The following is a 20210-nucleotide window of genomic DNA, read 5'->3' as shown; positions in this document are numbered from 1 at the left end:
ATGACTTTCTGATCTGTCCCCTAGAGAATTCTGCATCAAAACTGAGATTGACCATTATCCAGAGGCAGGGCACGGTAGTGAACATGTAAAAAATCTCTGTTCATTGTCTTCCTTGTCACCAGTGCAAAAGTACACTGATCATAAAAATTAAAGGATAAATGGCAGAAATAAAATGTAATTGATACTTAATAACAATCATTAAAATAGTATAAAGTCTGATATCCAGACTCGTCGAGAATTCAGTGTTTCCGGATTTGGAATTTCCCAAATATTAGATCGTCAGTTTAAATCTGGTAAGATGGCATGTAGAAAATAAAAATTTAAAAATATGAAATCATGATTTATGGAATAATGAAGCATTTATGATCTAAAAGGTATCAAAATTTACAATAAAAAAAATAAAAAAATAAAAAAAAAGGTTAATATTTAATTATTTACTTTATTAAGCATTTCTTTGAATGTAATTTTTTTTAAGTTGCTTCATTTTTTTGTGTTAATACTTTCTCTTCAATTCTATGGACAGACATAATTTCTTGTTCAGTTACAAAGTTCCATTTGTTCAAGTCCAGTAATTGCTATGGCGAGAATTCCTACTAACTTATCAAAAGAATTTTTTTCATTTTCAGTGACCTCTCTGTCACTTTCTTCACTATCGGTAGTGGTATTTTCTGGATCAAGAACCGTGCTACAGATTTCGCACTCCCTTAATTGATTGATGATTGGGGCATTGTCAATGTAATGAAAAACTTGTTACATCATCTTCATTTATTACCACTTCTCCAAGTTTCTTTATAAAATCCATTAATTGGAAAATTTTACCTTTGGTTCACGATATCTGGAAACATTAAAATTCGCAGCTGTCATCTTCATCATCCTCACCATGCAATATGGTAGCTGGCCATACATTATGGCAAGCATTTTAAAAAATATTTGGGGACATCCTTTCATGATCTTGCGATTCTCCACACGGGAGTTTTTAAGCTAAAATATTTCATAAATTCTTGAATGGTCTTGCCATTATTCAAGAAATTTGACATGGATTTAAAAATACTACTTTATATTTGCATTTCAACGTGCGCGCTATCACGATATTCATAGGCTGAATTATGTATGTACAATTTAAAGGAAAGTATAGTAACGGCTACATTATCTTTTAACTAAAACTTTATGTGAAGTATGAGTCAAACTGTTGTCTACAATCAGGACAATTTTTGCGTCATCAAGTAAACAAATCAAATTCAAATGTTGCCGAGCTTCGGGGTATGAAATGATTTTCGAACCAATCATTCATTGCTTTTGTCATCCATGCTCTTTTATTTTCATGACAAGTAATGGCAAAATTCTTTACTTCTTTAAATGCTTGAGCTCTTGTATTTTTTCGATTACAAAGAGTTTACACTTGTACGTTCCTGCAACATTTGCACATGCTAAAATTGTTAGTTTCACTTTAGAATCTTTGACATCACTTGGAGCCTTTTCTGTAGAGGTTTCCAAGATATTTCCTGGTACATATTGCCAGAAAAGATCAGTTTCATTAGCATTGTAAATTTGTTTTGGAGATTCCTTTTCACTATTAATGAGTTCAATGAATTCATCTCTAATAGTTTAGCAGCTTTAGTATCAGCTGAAGCTTTTTCACCTAAAATTCTTAATTGCCTTATACCAGGGAAATTTTTAAATTTGACCCACCTATTGATTATGTGCACTCAATTTTTAACTTCATTTTTTTCATGAAATATTTTGGTTTGAGCCATTAGAACTCGGTCATTAGTCAATGGCACACACTCATTGCAACGCTGTTTGACCCATTCAATCATCACTCTGTAGTGATCATCACTACTAGCATAAGGAATAATTTTGCTGCTTTTCATTTGCGAGTAGTGTCAGAATCACAAAAAATTCTTATTTCTGTTATGTCATATACAGTTGACTTTCCAGTGGGCTATACTCCTCCCATAATTTTGAGACGGTTATACCTTTATTCATTTTTTGCAGCAATTCCATATTTTGTTTAATGGACATCGAAACATGCTTTGTATATCCTTTTGCAGCTCCAGAATGAGAAATTCTTTTTAACATTAAACTTGCTGTAATAACAGCCTGCAAAAATTAATAAGCTGGATCAAATCAAAAAGTTAAGAAAAGAGCAATCTGCTATATTAACTGAAATTCCTTGGAAGTATAATTTTAGCCTAGCTTAATAATGTCTACTATACATTGTTGGCGGCTATGTGTCATGAGATTGGCAACAAAAGGCAAGTTATTTAGCTAAATTTTGTCTTGCTTCTATCACACACTGAAGCAGTTAAGCCTGAATTGTATTAATTTAGTTATTTATTATATTTACATCTATTTTTTGCACATGCATAAGGTTTATCTGAATCCTGAATAAATAAATTAGCACATATACTTAAGTCTTAGTGAAGGCCGATGCTAGATATCTTACCACCTGATGCAGTCACAAATATGATATAAGAATTTCTTTTCATATTGCTTCTCCAGATGTTTTCATTTATGTATAATTTCATTTTGCTACCGTGTTTGCATATTTAAATCTGAGGTAAAATGCTTCTTTTTTGGTAAAAAGACATCTTTTTCTCTATTTGGTGAATTAAAAATGTAATTTTTTAATAAATATTAGGAAACAAAACATAGCTCTCAAAGTTCTTCTTGAAACAGTTGGATTAATAATGACCATGGTTACTGCCTGTTTGGTGTCAGTTTGTGAGATATGGTGGCATATAATTGACAATATTGGTGCTGTTTATATAACAAGTTATAAAATTAAGAAAATATTTAAAATATTTTTGCTTGGTAATAAAATTTTTACATCTTTTGAACTCAGTTAAAATTTGCTAATACCATGTATCAAAAATGATGACTATATATGAGAAATATAGATCACATGTCAAAATATACCCATTTTTTAATTGTATCACTTTTGAATAGAAAATAGTACAATTTAGCCTCCTGCAAAAGTGAGCCTTTATGGGCAGTGTCTGTCATGTTTATACCTTATAGATATGTTCTTTTTTTGCATTTTCTAGTTTGTTTTCCCTCCTTGTGCTTGAGCATTACCAGTGGTGATATTTTATGCAGTATAACACTTTTTTTTAATGTCCAAAATAGTTGATATACTATCATACTTATTCAGAAAATACCTGTCATATGTTAAAACTATTTATGGGTAAATATATAAGTGTTGCTGTGTTAAGAAAATTTATTAGAAAATTGTCTTCCTTAATTGCAATAAAAGATTTTGAATTGACATTACTTGTTAATTTTTACTATTTGCAGGCTGGCCTATCTGCTGCTCCAGCTAGGGCTGTTTCTGCTGTAAAAAATATGAATATTCCTCAGCAAATCAAAGACATGAAATTACCTGATCTTCCTTCAATTAGTACATTGAAATTTTAAATGAGCTTCTGTACATTTTTATCATTTGTACTATAAATATTAATTATCATTATAGATTCTAAATGTGTATAGGTTTTGTTATTTTGACCAAGGCTTTGTTTCATTAGACATAAATGTCTGCAGCTGTCTTTTTGAAATTCTTTGTTTGTTCTGCTAATAATTTAAGCAATTATATATTTATTTTCTTTTGTTCTTTCTCTTTCAAATCTCATGACTGTTTTAGGTTACAAATTATAAATAAAATCTATTATTTAATATCTTGTTTCATTTTGAATTGGAAGATTTCTTGTTGTTGATGATGATGTTTGCTGTTAGCATGACATTACATGATTTGATTTGTTAGTAATATTTAAATATCATACAAAATAAATATAATGTTTTAAATTTTAAAGCAAAATTTTTAAAGGTGTGCCATTTATATAAAACAGAAGTATGAAATAAAATATTTTTATGAATAAGTTTTTTTGTCAAATAATAGTTTTATATATTTTTTTTAATCTGTGAGTTTAATTATTTTTATAAATATTTTTAAAAAATATTCCCTGCTCTCTCTTTTTTCACTTTTCTCCAACTTTTTTTTTTCTTTTTAATTTTTAATAAAATTTGTTTAAAAAATAAAAATCCTGGATAATTTTACTGGAAAGTAATTCTATCTGTAAAGTAGAATCTTTAATAATGATTTGTTGATTATTAAAGTGTGTTTTATAATATTTTTTTATATTCTGTATATTATGAAATCATATATGTATTATGTATATTATGAAATCAGTCATTGCACAATTTGAAGATTGTATAATTGAGTAATCTAATATTTTATCATCTGACAGAAAACTTCTGCTGGACACCTTTTAAATGGCTTTCTGAAATTATAATTGTTGGTGACAAATTGTGCTGCATAGAAATGTGTATATATATATATATATGTAAGATATTCTTCTATGCATTGGAACATTACACATATATGTGTGTATATATATATATATATATACATAAACACACACACAATTGAATCTGCCTCTGAATTCATTTCTGATAGAATTATTGAAATGAATTTATATTGCATTGTAACTTGTGTGTTTTGCATGCGCTTTATTAATATAAGTTTAGAATAGCATCTTTATTTTAAATTCTTTTTTTATTACACCTGAAATGTGGTATAGAATAATAAATATTAAAATTTTTAAAAGTCAAAAGCACCTGTCCCCAAAATTGATGTAGATATGCATGCATAATTTACTAATATTATCTTTCAGAATTAATTACAACTGAGATTATTTTTTAAATGGCTGCAGATAGTTTGTTGTTGCTGTTGTATTTGAATAATCTAAGTTCCTACTATTTTAGTGTTTGCAATTTTCTTCTACGACAATTGCAGTTTCTCTTATGTTTTTGCATTTGCTTTTTCTGCTTCATCATTTAAAATGAAAATCACATTACATGACATATATCATGAGGTAATTTTGTAATTAAGACCATTTTTATACCTTAAAATTTGAATCTCATAATATTCCCACCCCCAAAAAATGTATCTCAGATTTGATCCTGAGCTGATAATTCATTAGAAACTTAACATTTTAAAGTTAAAGATTAAATTGCTTCTTGATTCATTAATTATTAACAAATTAATTTTAAGATATTGTATGCAGGTCAAACATGAGACATAAAAGATATTTTATTTTTCTGTATTATTGTATTTGGTTTTGATGCAGCTAAGTTAAAAAGTTAAGATTTTTGACTAATGAAAGTCTCTGATAATCTCTGATAATTCTCTGATTCTCTTGTTGATATTGATAATTATGGTAATTTTGATCGTATGTATAAGCATAAATTTTAAATAAAAGAATTATTGTTAATGTAAAAAATATATTTCTTTAAGTTTTTTAGGCTAAATATAATGTTACAAATGTTCTAAAAAGCTATGTAAATAGCTTCAGTTTTAGAATTTTAAAGCAGATACTTAAATATGAATAAATAAAATGAGAAAAAAATGCCTGTTTAAAGAAATGACATTTAAAGCTCTGAAACTCTTAATCTAGAAATATATAATAAATGCCTGTTAACTGAACTTCAGTGTCTATTTTCGTACATGAAATTGAAATGAAAGCAGTCAAAGTTGGGAGCAAAGACTTCCTTTAATTACACTAATGAATCATGTCATGATGATAATCTTTTACTTACCATATTTGCTTTTGCATATCATTTCTATTAGTTACAATCTCTACAAATATAATTGCACTTATTGAGGTCATACAGGTTTGTGATTAGAAGTGCATAAAATATTTTATATAACAAAGAGAAAAAACTTCATAACGTCTCATAGCTCAGACATCAGACATGCATGTCATTGGATATAATCCAACTTGTCAAAGGCATAAATGTTTTTTAACAAATTATTATTCAATGTAGACATTTTGATGATATTCAAAAAGTGAGACTTCCTTCATTTGATATGCATATAGAATTAATGTATAGTTAATAGCTACATAATTTTGCTCAGCTGAAATAAGGTCAGTCATTTTGAATAATACTGTATTGGAGAAAATAATAATACCAAGCATTTTCCATAATTTAAGTATAAGAAAATAAAAGTATTGATAAGTAAAGAAGAAACCAAAAAGAAATATAACTGGAGAATAGAAATTTTGACCGTATGTATAAGCATAAATTTTAAATAAAAGAATTATTGTAAATGCTATGCCATAGACCTCCTACCTAAGTTGATAATTGCTGAAAACTACCATTATTTCTGAGAATATAAAGATTGCCATTGATAATTATAATAAGGTTTATATGAACAGTGTATTATATGGATGTAATATCAATATATTAAACATTGGTATTGATAATTATGGTAGAAATGGTTGTATTTGAAGCAATCATTGCTTAACTTATCCAGACCATTAAATATGTTAAGACATACGATTTTTCATTATCAATTTCTAGTAGAGGGTGTTTAAAAAAATGTCCTGACAAATTCAGCTATTGTCTTGATGTTGTCTATGCTTTGTGTAGCTTTGTATGCATAGAACACATATGATTATGGTACATGAATAACATTTATTTTGTAACTATTAAACATTTTCACTATTAAATTTAAGTATTTGAAAATAGTCATCCTTTTTTTAAGCACCCCATACTTTATGTAAAATGAGTCAAGTTTTTCTCTGTCTGTTACTATGATGCCAATGCTTTTCTATTGTAAACAGTTGTTCATCTTTAATTCAGAGTGTGTACAATATCATAAAGTTTTATTCGGGTTATGAAATGGCTCTCTAAATAGTTCATCACATTTTTAAACTGTTTATACTAATTGTAACATTTTTTTATCTGCCCATTGAATGCCATGCAACAAACCTATGTTCAAGTAATTGCAAGGCAGTTCATTTTTGTTTTAAGTTTCTAGCAGTTTGTTGTAGTGAGTCATATTTATATTTCAGAGTGGCAATGTCATGCATTGAAGCAAATTACTTTTTATTTACAGTTTTGTAAATGATAATTAATTAGCCTAAGATGATTACAAAACAAAGAATAAAAGCATTAAAGTTTTAAATGTAATTATTACTTACTAAAGATAATGCTGGCAGTGAGACTTCATTCGATGGATGTTAATAAGTTGAGAGTATTTTGAAATTATTAAGCAATATTTTTAATATAGTTTTTACCCCTTTACATATATTATTTTCCTTATTGTTAAATATTTCTGTTTAGAATATTTCAAAAGATTGAATTTTTTATCTGTATTATGTATTGTCTTTGTAATTCATAATTATATTATACTATGATATTGGCAATATGATATACTGGACTTCTACTTCAAATTTTTCATTAATGAACTCTAAGAGCTTCGAATAGAGTAAATTAATTATTCAGATTCATAATTATCATCATTAATAGTCATCTTTTTCAAGACGGCTACCTTCAAAGATGATTAAAATCATCCTAAACTGTGTTTAATCATCCTAGAGTGGGTTCACAGAAGTAAACTGTAGTTCCAATAAAAGTTCACTCCATTTAAAACTATTAAAAAGCTTATGCTGTGCCATAATGCCTTAACATTGAGCATTACCTAAATTATCAGCACATTATAATCACACTTTGGAAATATTTAATTAGTTTTAATACTTTAAATTAAATGTTAATTAGCACAATGGATTTTTGTATATCCATCCAGGTTAATGTATTTGTGTAAATTGTACGAGAAGTGTATGTAAGCTATTTCAAGTTGTAATTGATAATTTTAAAAATGAAATTAACTTGTAAATAAAATCCACTTTTTGAATCAATAGTCATTTTGCTTCCATTAAAACTTAAGGCAGCGTACTTACTGTAAATTTGTTTAATTTTTTCATAGAATGGCATAACTATTATCCTTACATTTATGTCGTTAGTATTTTATGTATTTTCAAATGAGCATGACTCTTGACTTCAAATTCATATTTCATTTCATTCATTTGTCTCTGTCCATGTGTTTGCTTTATTTGCTTGACTAGTATACTTCTGTTTCACTGCAAATGCATAGCAGTGCTTTTTGTTAAAAAGAATACCTTAATATCGATCTTTTCAAAGCTTCTTAGTGTAAGAAGTAGGCTGTAAGCGTGAAGTGTGGTTTCTGTAAATTTCAGGTATATAATAAATGTCAAACTAATAATTAATAAATTATAAATATATTGCTTTTGGTGTGAAGATGAGACAGTTGTAGCATGAAAAATACATAATATAATATTTATGTGTAATGTAATTTTCCTATATTAACATAGCATATATTCAGTGTATAAATCAAGGTTTTAGGCTTTAAAAGTGTAATAAATTTATATGTGGGCTGTAAAATATAATTAAAAATTTTTTATTAACCACCTAATGATTATATTGAATAAAAGTGATTCATCATTGTAAAAGAAAACGTTGAGTAGAAGATTTTTTTTTTTTTAATCCTATGCCAGTCTTCAACATTTCTGCTAAGTTGATGAGCAGCCCAATAAAATGATGAGAATGGAAAAAAGAGAAAGGGTAAAAGTTAGCTTCAATAGAGTTGTCTGTGATAAACTTTAAACTCAGTTCTTGAGGTGGTCATCATCCATATCATCCTGATTACACAGAGGGCAACAAACTGAACCCTTAACTCCAGTCCGATGTAAAAGTGAGTAAAAGAAAAATATTTTTATTTATAAAAAATTGAGGAAAAAAATATTCTATGAAATTTGTATGAAAGGACAGACCTTCTGAACTGTTGAAATATTTCTAAAATAAATTTATGCTTAGTATTTTTTGATTGACTTTTCTTTAAATCATAAATGAAGATTTACTGACACTCGTCATCATCTGAGTCATTTTTAACTCTTGCTGGAGTTGTATCATTTAATCTTTTCTTTTCATAAATAACTGAGACCAACTAACAGTATCCTTCAAATCCCTTAACTTTCAGACTGTATTCAGTCCATTTAAGAAACATGCACATTATGGTGTTCCTGTTTTGCAATTTTCAAAAAACCAGTTTTCCACAGCTTCTTCAAAATCTGGCCCATTCTGATACGTACTTGTTTTTCAAATATATTTTGATTCTGGCTTACTTCCCCTACCTTCTCTTTCTTTCATCTTGGATAAGTTTTTATTTTATGCCAAACTTTCTAGACACTGCACATTGAAAGTCATCTTATACACCAGATATATAAAAATTTGATGATTATTTGAATGAAATCTCATAATTCATTCACTGTTCTTTTTGATAAAGTACTAATTCAAAATTATGTAGCACAGTACCTGAAATTTACATACTAGAATCTTAATCATGGACTTATTCAGTTCTAGCATTGAAATTGCCCTTATACCTGGACATTTTCCATTTGACAGTTGTGATAAATAGCTGTTGAAAATTGTTATCTCTTATTAATCAATAATATCATTAATGTATAGAAAATGATGTAAATATTGGTAAATGAAATTATATTTCTTGTGGTATAGTCTTAAGGAAATGGCATTCTTATCATCTAATGCTTAATCTGGAGTGAAATGGTATATTTTATCTTGGTTTCCAGCATGTAATAAGAAAAGTACTCAAGTCTTTCTGTTTCATTCTTTATATTTAAAACATAAGTTATTGCTCATAGTATACAAACTGTGAATGGGGAAATTATCATGTTTATATTTCAACATTTTAAAAGTGCCAAGTTTTATGTGAATATCTCTGTAATATGCTATAAACTGGGACTTGTTTTATGTATAAGTGTATTTAATTTTCTTTATTGGAATTGCTTTTTTTTTCTGTAGCTGTTATTAAATATTATTGCCTCCACAAACGTGCTGCAGTTGTGTTTCTGTTTCTTATTCATGTGAAGTAATTCATACACAATTTTTGTTAATCGTTATGCGTTTAATGCCAATATAAATTTTTTATTCATTAAGCTATAGAACATTAGTGCAGTAGACATCGCTTAATGTGATCGTGGTTAATGTTATCATTCAGATATTGTTATTGAATTGTCCAAATCCGGTCCACTTGTATACGTATAAAAGAAAAATACATTGCAACGATTCAATTAAAGTTATAAAATAGAATGGAATAATTTTTTTAACTGAAGTAAATTCCCGAGAAAATAAAGGATAAAGTCGCCTAAATATATTATAAAAATTGTCAAGAATCAGAAAATTGTCCCTACAGCTTCTTTTCTGTTTTAGTCGACGATTTAAAATTAGGTAATGAAACGACTTAAGATTGGTTTAGATTTTGAATATATGTATGGATTTTAAGGATGATCAGACATACATTCCTCTTTTCAGGATCAAAAAAAATTTCTCCAATTCTCCCCCCCCCCCTGCTCATTATATTTTTTTAAAAAAATTCGCTACGCCAGACTTTTTTGTTAGGTTTAAATTTTACATTTACATGATCTCTTCTAGTGAATGAGGGATGCCCTCCGAGTATTATGTAAGAGCATATCATCGATCAAATAACTTTCGGAAATATTATGAACAGTTAATAAATTTTTATGTGAGAAGCATAATAGTCGATCATTTTATACTCAAATAGGTGTCGAGAATTTCTTGAAATTCTGACTAACGGTTTCGATGGAGTCGTATGCATAAGCTTAAAAATTAATAAATAGTTTTGAGCAGTTTTAGCTTAAAGATATAATTACTTTCAGATCCTGTATTATTTTATTAATATTATGCATAAGTATGCTTGCTTATATATTAAAAAAGTATTGCATACATAATCACAATAATTTAATTAAAACAAAACTGAGAAATCAATGACACCAATTGCCATTTTTCAAATTTAATTATACACTCATGTTCAAATTTAACTTTACATAACCAAATATAATAAAGAAAAGACAAGCCTTATTAACCCAATCATAAGTGAGCAAACGGTTTCTGATATATAAATAAAAGCATTACGTCATTAAACGGGGAATCAGGCGCTATTTCTGCTATCCACTATTTCATTTCTGTTATAAGAACTCAAAAAGGTTTTATTTGGAAGAATCTGCGAAGCGGCGAATCATCAGCCGTTCTGAAGCACAGCAGACAATCATGGAAACAATCAGATGAGTGAATATTTCAAGAAAGATAGTCTGTATGCTATGAAAATCAGAACTGCTTTTATCCCAGAAAGCTAAGGGTCGCTTTTCACTGTTTTCATAACAAAAGGGGGGGTCAATTTAATCGATACAAAGAACATCAGAACTGGAATGAAAACCACTGGTTCTATGCTTTCTTTTCTGATGACTTGAGTCTAAAAGTATTTACATCTGGATGGAGTAAGAAAAGCGAAATTTTCCATCGAACAATTAAGGAATGTGCCCGTTTTGTTAATGCAGGTATGATTGATGGTTTTGCGAGGAATAGTGGTCAATGGACGTAAATCCCTACAAATTTTTCAGCAACATACGGTCCCGACTTTTTATTTATATACGATAATGGTCGTCTACATCGAGAAGACCTCATCGACGAATTCCTTGAAAAAGAAGATGTTGAGCGAATACCGTAGCCAGCAAAATTTCATCTTAACCCGGTCGGACTACGTTGGGAAAGCAGTTGCAGGAAGACATTCTCCTAGAGATGTAAATACTCTGAAGATCGCATTGCTGAAGTACTGGAACTTAATTCCCTAAGCTGTGGTTAACAACGCTATTGCCAACCTGAAACACGTTGTGATATATGTACAATTCAGGGGGGGATAACATTCCGTATTAAGTTCATAAATCGTAATTTTTTTCTGAGCTTTTCTTATAACATATATTACCATTTTTGTTGTTTCATAATACAGTTTTATATCATACGCAGTGCTCGTAACTTATTTCCGTTGTATTTATGTGTTGTGAAGTTACATATCATTCCACGAAAATTCATAAAATTATAGTTCACAGTTTCTGAGAAATTCCAGATTTCATGCATGTAAAGATAAATTTGGATACGAGTGTAATGCTAAAAGTTCTGCCAGAAGCAAAGTAATTAGCCATGTTATACAGATGATCTAAATGGCAGCCGTTAATCCTGATATTTTCAAATAAATTTTGGCGGCAAGTGAAACTTGGTGCTTTGCGTGTAATCCTGAGAAAAAGCGGTAAAATATGGAGACATTTTTCTTTTCCAGATATCCCAAGTAAAGACCGTGTTGGTGATCTTTATTGATTCACAAATGGTAATTCATTTCAGAATGATGTTTTTTTTTTTTTTTTTTTTTTTTTTTTTTTTTTTTTTTTTTTAAACCAGAAAGTGATATCCGTATTTTATAAAGATGTAACAGACAGACTTTTGAAGAGAATTCAGCCCGTTAGATATGAAAATATTCAATCGAATAATTACTGCCCGACAATGTGCAGTCATACAGTTATAGTCTCGCCAGGCAGTTTTTAGCATAGAAAAATATCACAGATCTCAATTTACTCTTATTCACATATACAGTGCTTTTGTCTTCCTAGCGTGAAGTCTCACCTCAAAGATCACTGTAATAGTATCGAAGAGATTCTGAAAACGTGGCCAAATAAATGGGCTCTATAAAGGAATCAAGCAGCTGTATGATCGTATCAAGAATTATATAGATTCACAAAGCAAGCAAGAATGTGTTTTCCTTTGTTTTTATACGAACTTGGAGCGAAAATTTTATAAATGCACTGTCTATAGTTCAGATTGGAATGTCAAGGAGGATGTTATGTTGCATAAATTAAACAATTTTTATTAAAACTCTTTCAATTGTTAGTTTCTTAAAACTTTCCAAGCTGTGAAGGGCTTGGCCGCAAAACTGTGAAGTTTCCAAACAGGTCTATGGGTATTTTCTTGGTTTAATAGGTTCAAAATGATTGTCCCATTTATACCTGGACTCGCTTTCGTCCGCTTCTCGGTACGTGGGCTAAACTTATAGTATCCTCTTCATCCAATATATGCTGTCCGATCCATACTGGCTGGCACATTTTTAAAATGCATGTCTGTGTATTTTAAAACACCATGACAAGTAGTTTTGAACGAATATATACAGTTTGTCTGCTTGCAGGGTTGAGGATTATGTTATCTGACTACTGAATAAAAAAAACCTTGACAACGTAAATAGTGAAACGATTACGCGTTAATTTATAAATGCTAAAACTGTTTTTGATGCGAGTAATGACATGTAATTAAGATTATTCTGTCCTCTACTACTTATTCAAGGTTTTCAAAACGTCGTCAAATTGCAAATATGGGGACGTTACTGCCAACTGACCATTTTCTTTTTTATGCAGCTTAACACATTTAAAGTAATTACTTTCAAATGTAAAATTTATATGTGGTACAATATGGATAGAAACAATGTAACTTCATTTTTAGTAAGGTTTAAAAATTGAATGCAATTAAATGCATTTATGTCACTGCGTAACTGATTTTCTTTCCACTTCCCCTTTTTTGTCTGTGTCTGTACGTTTTATGTATGTGCGTTTTGCCGGGGGGGACAGTGCTATGGAAACGGAAGGAACCCTCTCTGAACGCAGAAAGCGCATGTATCCTCCGATATCTGTGAGAAGGAACGAAATGGACGTTAACAATTGCCCTGTTCCAGAAGACTGAAAGAATTTGAGAGCGATGAATTACACGAACTTCTAGATAAAGATACAGAACAAGTATTGGAGATCTTGTTAAGTTAAATATGTATATTTTTTATTTAATTTATTTAAACAAATGCCAGACATTCGGCCGCTAAGCATTAGTCTTGATCTTGCTTCCCAATATTTAAGAACAATAGAATTAAAAGATAATAATGCCATGCATTCGTCAATATGCTCCTTATCCATGGTCTATCCAGAGTTAAAAGAGTACAGAGTAAAGAGTCCTTACATGGAATTTTAAAAAGGGGGAGCATTCAGACAACCGTGCCCCTTCAAAAGGCGAAATAACGCCACGGCTACAGGACGAGGAAAACCTAGAATAACTGGCTTTGAACTAGTGAGACACTCTAGGCCTTAGCTTTATTTGATAGGTAAGAGGCAAATATCCTCTTAAATTCTAATTTAATGAGGAGTTTTGCAGAATTAAAGGTGATATGGTTATTAGTGGTTTGTAGAATTAGTCGTTCCTTTCTTTGCCAAAAAAACTTCTCCTTCATTTCCTTCGATGACACAATCAGCAGGAATCCATTGCAAGACAATTGAGTCAGCCAGATAGTTGAGAAACTTCCTATATTCGTAAATGTGTTCGGTGCAAAATTTATTGTTGGAGATAGCCTGCAAAGCGTTTTGATATCGAACAAAATTACAGCCCGAGGGAAATTACTCTTCCGAGCGCTTAATTGATTCAGATCAATAAACTTCTCAACTTCACCATCAAAATTGGTAGTATCTCTTCCCCACTGCCTTATTGAATGCAAAATGTTTGCTATTGATTCCTGCACCAGCTCCAGTACTTCACTTAATCATCCATCCGTAGATGTAAACATGGTGTAAGGTATTTCTCCCGCCTTCCTAGCGTGCCTTCGTGGTGTAGTGGTCAGCACACTGAGCCGGTGTTTCAGAGGTCCGTGGCTCGATTCCCGGCGAAGGCGTTGCTAATTTTTCATCTCTTCTGCTTCCAAAAGTCCTGATGTCTTTATAATGGGTCTAGAAGTTACTGGAATATCTTCTCTCAATGGTTTCATAAGCCTTGGCTATGATCTGGGCACTGGGTATCTCACTCTTATCAGTTTTTTCGTCAAGTTCAAGATATACACAGAAGTCACCGTATTTAAGAGAGCATAAGGGTACATTCATTACATTCATTTCTCGAACAAGGTCTAGGTTTTTTGCTAATTGATAACCAGTTTGATTGAAGCCCACTTGTGTCTAAGTTTCTATCATTATTAAAATTGTAATTACTTAGGAGCTTGCAGTTTTTGAAACAAAATTTCAGCATTTTTAATGTTATGCATGACAGGAGAAGTGTTAGTAATGCCTCTATAGCAGCTGCACCTGTTACTAGGTGAAGACTGGTTTTATAATCTCGCCAAAACGTCGACTGTTGATGAAAGCAGTCACCAAAACTTCATTACAGTAATAAAATAATGCCTGAATGTATATTTTATATGTATTTATTAAATACTTTCTCTCCTACATCCCCATCGGCAGACCGCCAGCCGTTTCAAAATTGGAAGTCTCCTTTCATTTTTATCCTTTACATAAGAAAAATATTCGTTCCAATTCAGATGGGGATCAAGTTTGCATTTCAAATAGGTAACGTTATTACTAACAGAGATTATTTGACTATGATAAAGAAGATGGGGTAAAAAGTGTTGTCTATTCAAAGTAATAAACTGGCAGTGAGTTTTGTCTAGGTTTAAAATCATGTTATTATTCTTGCACCGAACGTTGAAGCTCCCCAAGGCATCACTGAGATTAACATTCAGGCTTTGCTGTCGATTCTTTCGAGCACAGCTCCAGAAAATTAGATCCTCAGCGAACGGCGTAGTGTTAACTGCAGGGTCAGACATCAGAATATCAGACAAATTGTTCATATAAAGCATGAAATAATAAGAGGCTCCTTATAGCGCCCTGAGGGAGATCAGTTTTTGTCTGTTTAAAACGGGACATGCTCTGACCGTAGCAAACCCTAATAAATCTCCGGTTGATAAAATTTTTGATCCAGGCCAGCATTTTGCCTTCTACACCTAGGAAGTGCAGTTCTTTTATAAGCTTTAAGCGACAGACCCTGTCATAGGCAGATTTAAAGTCCATAAAAGCTGTCAGGGTGGACCTTACGTTTATCTACGGAGTCCTTTACGTCTTGTCTAAAGTAGATAACTTGCTGAGCTGCACAGTTATAAGTTCTAAAACCGGCCTGCGAAGGAGATAATAAATTATTATAGTCCAAAAAAACAACTCAGTCTTGTTGTAATTATGCGCTCCATGACCTTAGACATTTTAAATTTAATTAATAATAAAGGCAATTTTGGGGTGTAATGTGACAGATATGGTAATGTAGGTATGATGCACCCTGGTTAAAACTAAATCTGTCATAGCGTTGCCTCGCTTCCTTGTTCTTTTTAATTTAATTAAATAAATATATCTAAGGATTCGGCGAACTTTTGCAAGCAACTAATGAAAACGTGACATTCAGCAATTATCAAATAAACGTAAATCAAAGCAACAGAATACTTCGCAAAACTATTGAAACTTAATATTTTGGTATTTCCTGAGCCGCTGAAACAGCAGTTATTGTTAAGCAGCAGCTAAGGTAAGTAAGAATAATTTAATGGTGGAATTCCTTAGCTCCCTACATATTTCAGTTACAAAAGTCATTAACGAAAGCTCTGCAACCTTGGTATCATTTATAGAATAGTGGATTATTAAATAATCTTATTTTTTCCCTATTTTCATTACTTTTTTCTTCCCTCATTTTTCTTTAAAATAGAATGCATTAACTCTCAGATTATTCGACTGAATTTAAGCACTGGAGACAGCTGTAAATTTTTTAAATGACCAATTAGTTCTTTATTCTGGGTAAGCTGTACTGCGATGGGCGTGGTCCACACTTCCATCACATACCCTCTTCGATATTTTAAACTTCTAAAAGAAGAAAATTTCTGGCCTTACTCCAGTATACAGCTGGAATAGCGTGACGATTTCATTTAAAAGGAAACACGAAGATGTAGACAAATCTAAGAGCAGAAGTGGATGTCGTTTAGATAGTTGTCGTGGATCATGTTGCTTTTGCGAAAGAGAAAAATGTTGAATATTCAGATAGAAGCACTATAATAGAAACTAGTTAGTACATGATATTTCTGATAATTTAGTTAAAAATATTCCAATGTCTATTAAAGATTCACGTTTTAATTGCTAATTAGTCAAATTTAAATAAGACAAGCGTCTCAGATTAAATGGAAGAAAAGTGGCATCACAGCAAGGCTTGGAATTTGAAGAAAAGTGGCATTACAGCAAGGTTTAAAACTTAAGACAATGAAGTGCCTGTATTTATATAATTCTTCTTAATTAATTATCACATGAGATTTAAGATTAATCTATTTGTTTATTAATTATTGCAAAACATCCTACTGTTACCTGTGTAAAGGGAGGGATACGTTCATAGAATTTAAGAAATTGACTCGTTTAACTAAATATGGGGAAAACCACTGGCAAAACTAATCCATTTCTGGGACGAACTACCAATGCTTCTTTGCTTCAAATACTCCGCTATGTGGGTCTTGAGATTTAGGGATTTCGACGAAAGATCTGACAGAACAAATCTCGTTGCTAAAAAAAAACCAGTTTACTGACTATGTGGTGATCAGCAGAGGTAACTAACAATACCGATGGGTTATGAATACAACAGAGGATCGACACCTCTCTACAAGCACAGATCACCACAACAGCTTAGACTTTGATTCGAATTTATGTATGTGAGTATCGATTGTGTGCAGGTACCTTAAAAAATAATTTTAATTTCATCAAACTCTTAATCTCTTTATGCCCTTTTGCTAATAATAAATCCTGTCTATACTAAACCAATATCGAGTGCCTGCCGATATCGATTTTATTATGCATTTTCAGTCTTAGCCTTATGTTTATCACACGCCTTGTCGATGTTGTGCTGATGTCGAATCTATGCCCTGCCGCTCGTAATGCCTGTGATTACGCTATGCAGATTACAGCAATATCAAAATTTTATTTTTATCGTAACGATCGAGTGCTATTAACTAGTGTCAGTCATTAGTCGCCGTCGATTCGACTCTGCGTCGATACTAAGCAGTGTCGATCCTGGGGAATTTCTGTTCTACGCATTGTTAACCTCATGAATGTAACTCGATTTGCCTGAGTTTAATGTCAAGTAAGGTTTAGATGCTCATACTACCATGCACTTGGTGGAAAATGCCCTTGTTTTTTAGCAGACGTAGTGTGGCGCATAAAACCTGTGGCCCTCTAAAATTTTCCTAGTATAACTGAGAAGGCAAGGAATAAGGATTAGAGACTTTCGAATACTGTTACTTCAGAATGTTCTCGGTGGGTACCCGAATGATTACTAGCTGCAGGATTTAAATTGGGCTTGAAAAAATCGGATAAAAACTTTAAACTAATAAAAATTTCCAGGTAATGTAAATTTTATTTTTTTATGGGATTCTCTGCATGTTTACACTTCAGTTTTACTTTATGCATTCTCTTATTCTGAATTTGTCGAAGTTTGTTTTAATACTTTAGGTTTTTCCTAAAACATAGCTTTTACTGTTTTAGTTATATTTAATAAATACTTTGCAGTTTGGTCCCTTAAAAATATTGCTTAATATCTAATATCTATACTAATAAAATAACAGCAAATAATAAAAACATGGGTATATACCATGAATGTAAGTACTTAAATATGCGGATGGCTAGTTGATGAAAAGACTTAAAAATATTTAAATCAAATTTGAATAAAAATCGTTAAAGTTTAAAAATCGAAATAATTTTAAAAAAGACGTGCACTTAGAATGTGCTTGATTGAGTTGCGTAGGGTACAACTCATTTCCTCTTTACAGTAAATTAATTAGATAAATTGAAAGGTAAAGTTAGTGAAAGACTCCCTTTTTACTCTTAACTGGACGGATCAGAATTTTACATACCTAAGCTTTCTGCTAGCTTGGTTATCCGAGAGCTCTTGCCATTTGTTTTGGATTTTCTTCCTGGTGACAGCTGGATATCGCTGAATTGGGTATGTCAGCTACCCAGTTAAATAAATAAGAAATAATTATTTAGGTGATGTTTGCTAATTTTTTCCTTTAATTCAGACTTATTTATGTATCCAGTAGTAAAAGTCATTTATATCTAATTCAGTTTATCTTCTCGCCAAGTGCCAGATAGAATGATTCCAGAGATTTTAAAGCGCTCAGTGTGTTGGTGTAAATTAAAAACCTGTAGAGTCATTAGGTTAATTGGAAGCAGAAAAGATGAAACGTATGCAACCGCCTTCGCCGGGAATCGAACCACGGACCTTTGGAATACCGGCCCAGCGTGCTACCGTTACACCACGAAGGCACGCTAGGGAAGTGGGAGGAATACCTTATAAAAATTTTTCTTATTTTGATTTGAAATAAAGTTGGAAGGAGAAGATTTGAAATAAAGCTAAAAGCATTGAATATAATACTATTCACACGGAGCTATGAAGGCTTTCAGTTTTATCAGCACTTTGAATTTGAATATGTGTGTCATCTGGAAATATCAATGTTAATAAGAACTATATTTGCTATATTTGTATTCGTATTCGGAAACCACCATTCAAACATTGATTTCACTGCTAAACGCAACGCAGATAGGACTTGTGATTTCTGAGACTTACAAAAATTCAAATGTCAACATATATTCTTTGTAAGATATTCTTAAGCCTCAAGAAGTAATTGTACAGAGAGAATGAAACTTCGAAACCCAAAATGCCATTCTGTAACGAAAATCTTGCATTTAAAAATTGTACTAACAGACGAAATCAGTATTGAAACCAAAGAAACAAAGTACTCGGAACAATTATTTTTTGTGGAAATGAGAAAGGAGCAAGTGTTGTGCCAACTTTTGGATCAGAATAAAGTTTTTTGCCTAAATTGAAAGAAAAATATCTTCAAGGTATTAAAAAAGTATCTCCTTTATGAGAAAAATTTATTTAATCTCATTTTTGGGGAAATATTTCAACAATAAGGTATCGTAATGAAAAATTCATATTATTATTATATATTTTGTTTACACATTTTTGTGTTATTTTAAGGTTCTTATACGATATCCTGAAAGAATTCTCCGAATATGAAATCAAATATTATCTTTATTTTATTGTTATTTTAAGGTTCTTATACGATATCCTGAAAGAATTCTCCGAATATGAAATCAAATTTTATCTTTATTTTATTGTTATTTTAAGGTTCTTATACGATATCATGAAAGAATTCTCCGAATATGAAATCAAATATGATCTTTATTAATTTTCAAACTTTATACAATGCAGAAATGCAGACGCTAATAATATTAGATAACTCTAAACAAACTTAAGACAGCGTACTTTGGGAACTTATCAAGCTTTTACTGTATAATTTCAATGCTCCTTTTTCCTCATGCGTTTTCCTAGAGATTGGTATATGAAGCATAATGGGCCTATCAGCATCTTTACTCATATGTTATCATACGCGTAGAACATAATTGGCAGAAAAATATAAATCAAGATTCAAAATTCGAAACACGGTTCTATATATTTTATGTTCCTTTCCACTGCAAAATTGAAAAATTGGAACTCGGACCATTGTAAGAACAGGTCATTTGGTAATATGAGACAGTATAAGATTCAGTAACTTAAAATATATTGTTGTCAAATATTTCTTCAAGATAGGATCAAGCCTTAAAAATTTA

The 20210-nt window shown here is 31.0% G+C and overlaps 1 protein-coding gene across 1 annotated transcript in view; it reads left to right on the top strand.

The window, feature by feature from the left end:
- or (AP-3 complex subunit sigma-2 or) overlaps nt 1-9710 on the top strand; it is a 35261-nt gene extending 25551 nt beyond the window's left edge. The window contains exon 6 of the mRNA XM_035366315.2: nt 3298-9710. Within this exon, the coding sequence (XP_035222206.1) occupies nt 3298-3417 (120 nt within the window). The 3' untranslated portion in view covers nt 3418-9710. The remainder of the gene's footprint in view (nt 1-3297) is intronic.
- The last annotated feature ends 10500 nt before the right edge of the window (nt 9711-20210 follow it).

The sequence above is a fragment of the Stegodyphus dumicola genome, chromosome 5 (genome assembly GCF_044657685.1).
Source record: "Stegodyphus dumicola isolate Sdum_Otavi_A_Nest chromosome 5, ASM4465768v1".
Taxonomy (NCBI): domain Eukaryota; kingdom Metazoa; phylum Arthropoda; class Arachnida; order Araneae; family Eresidae; genus Stegodyphus; species Stegodyphus dumicola.
Note: the sequence above shows the minus strand (reverse complement) of the source record. Positions and strands in the feature narration are given on the sequence as shown.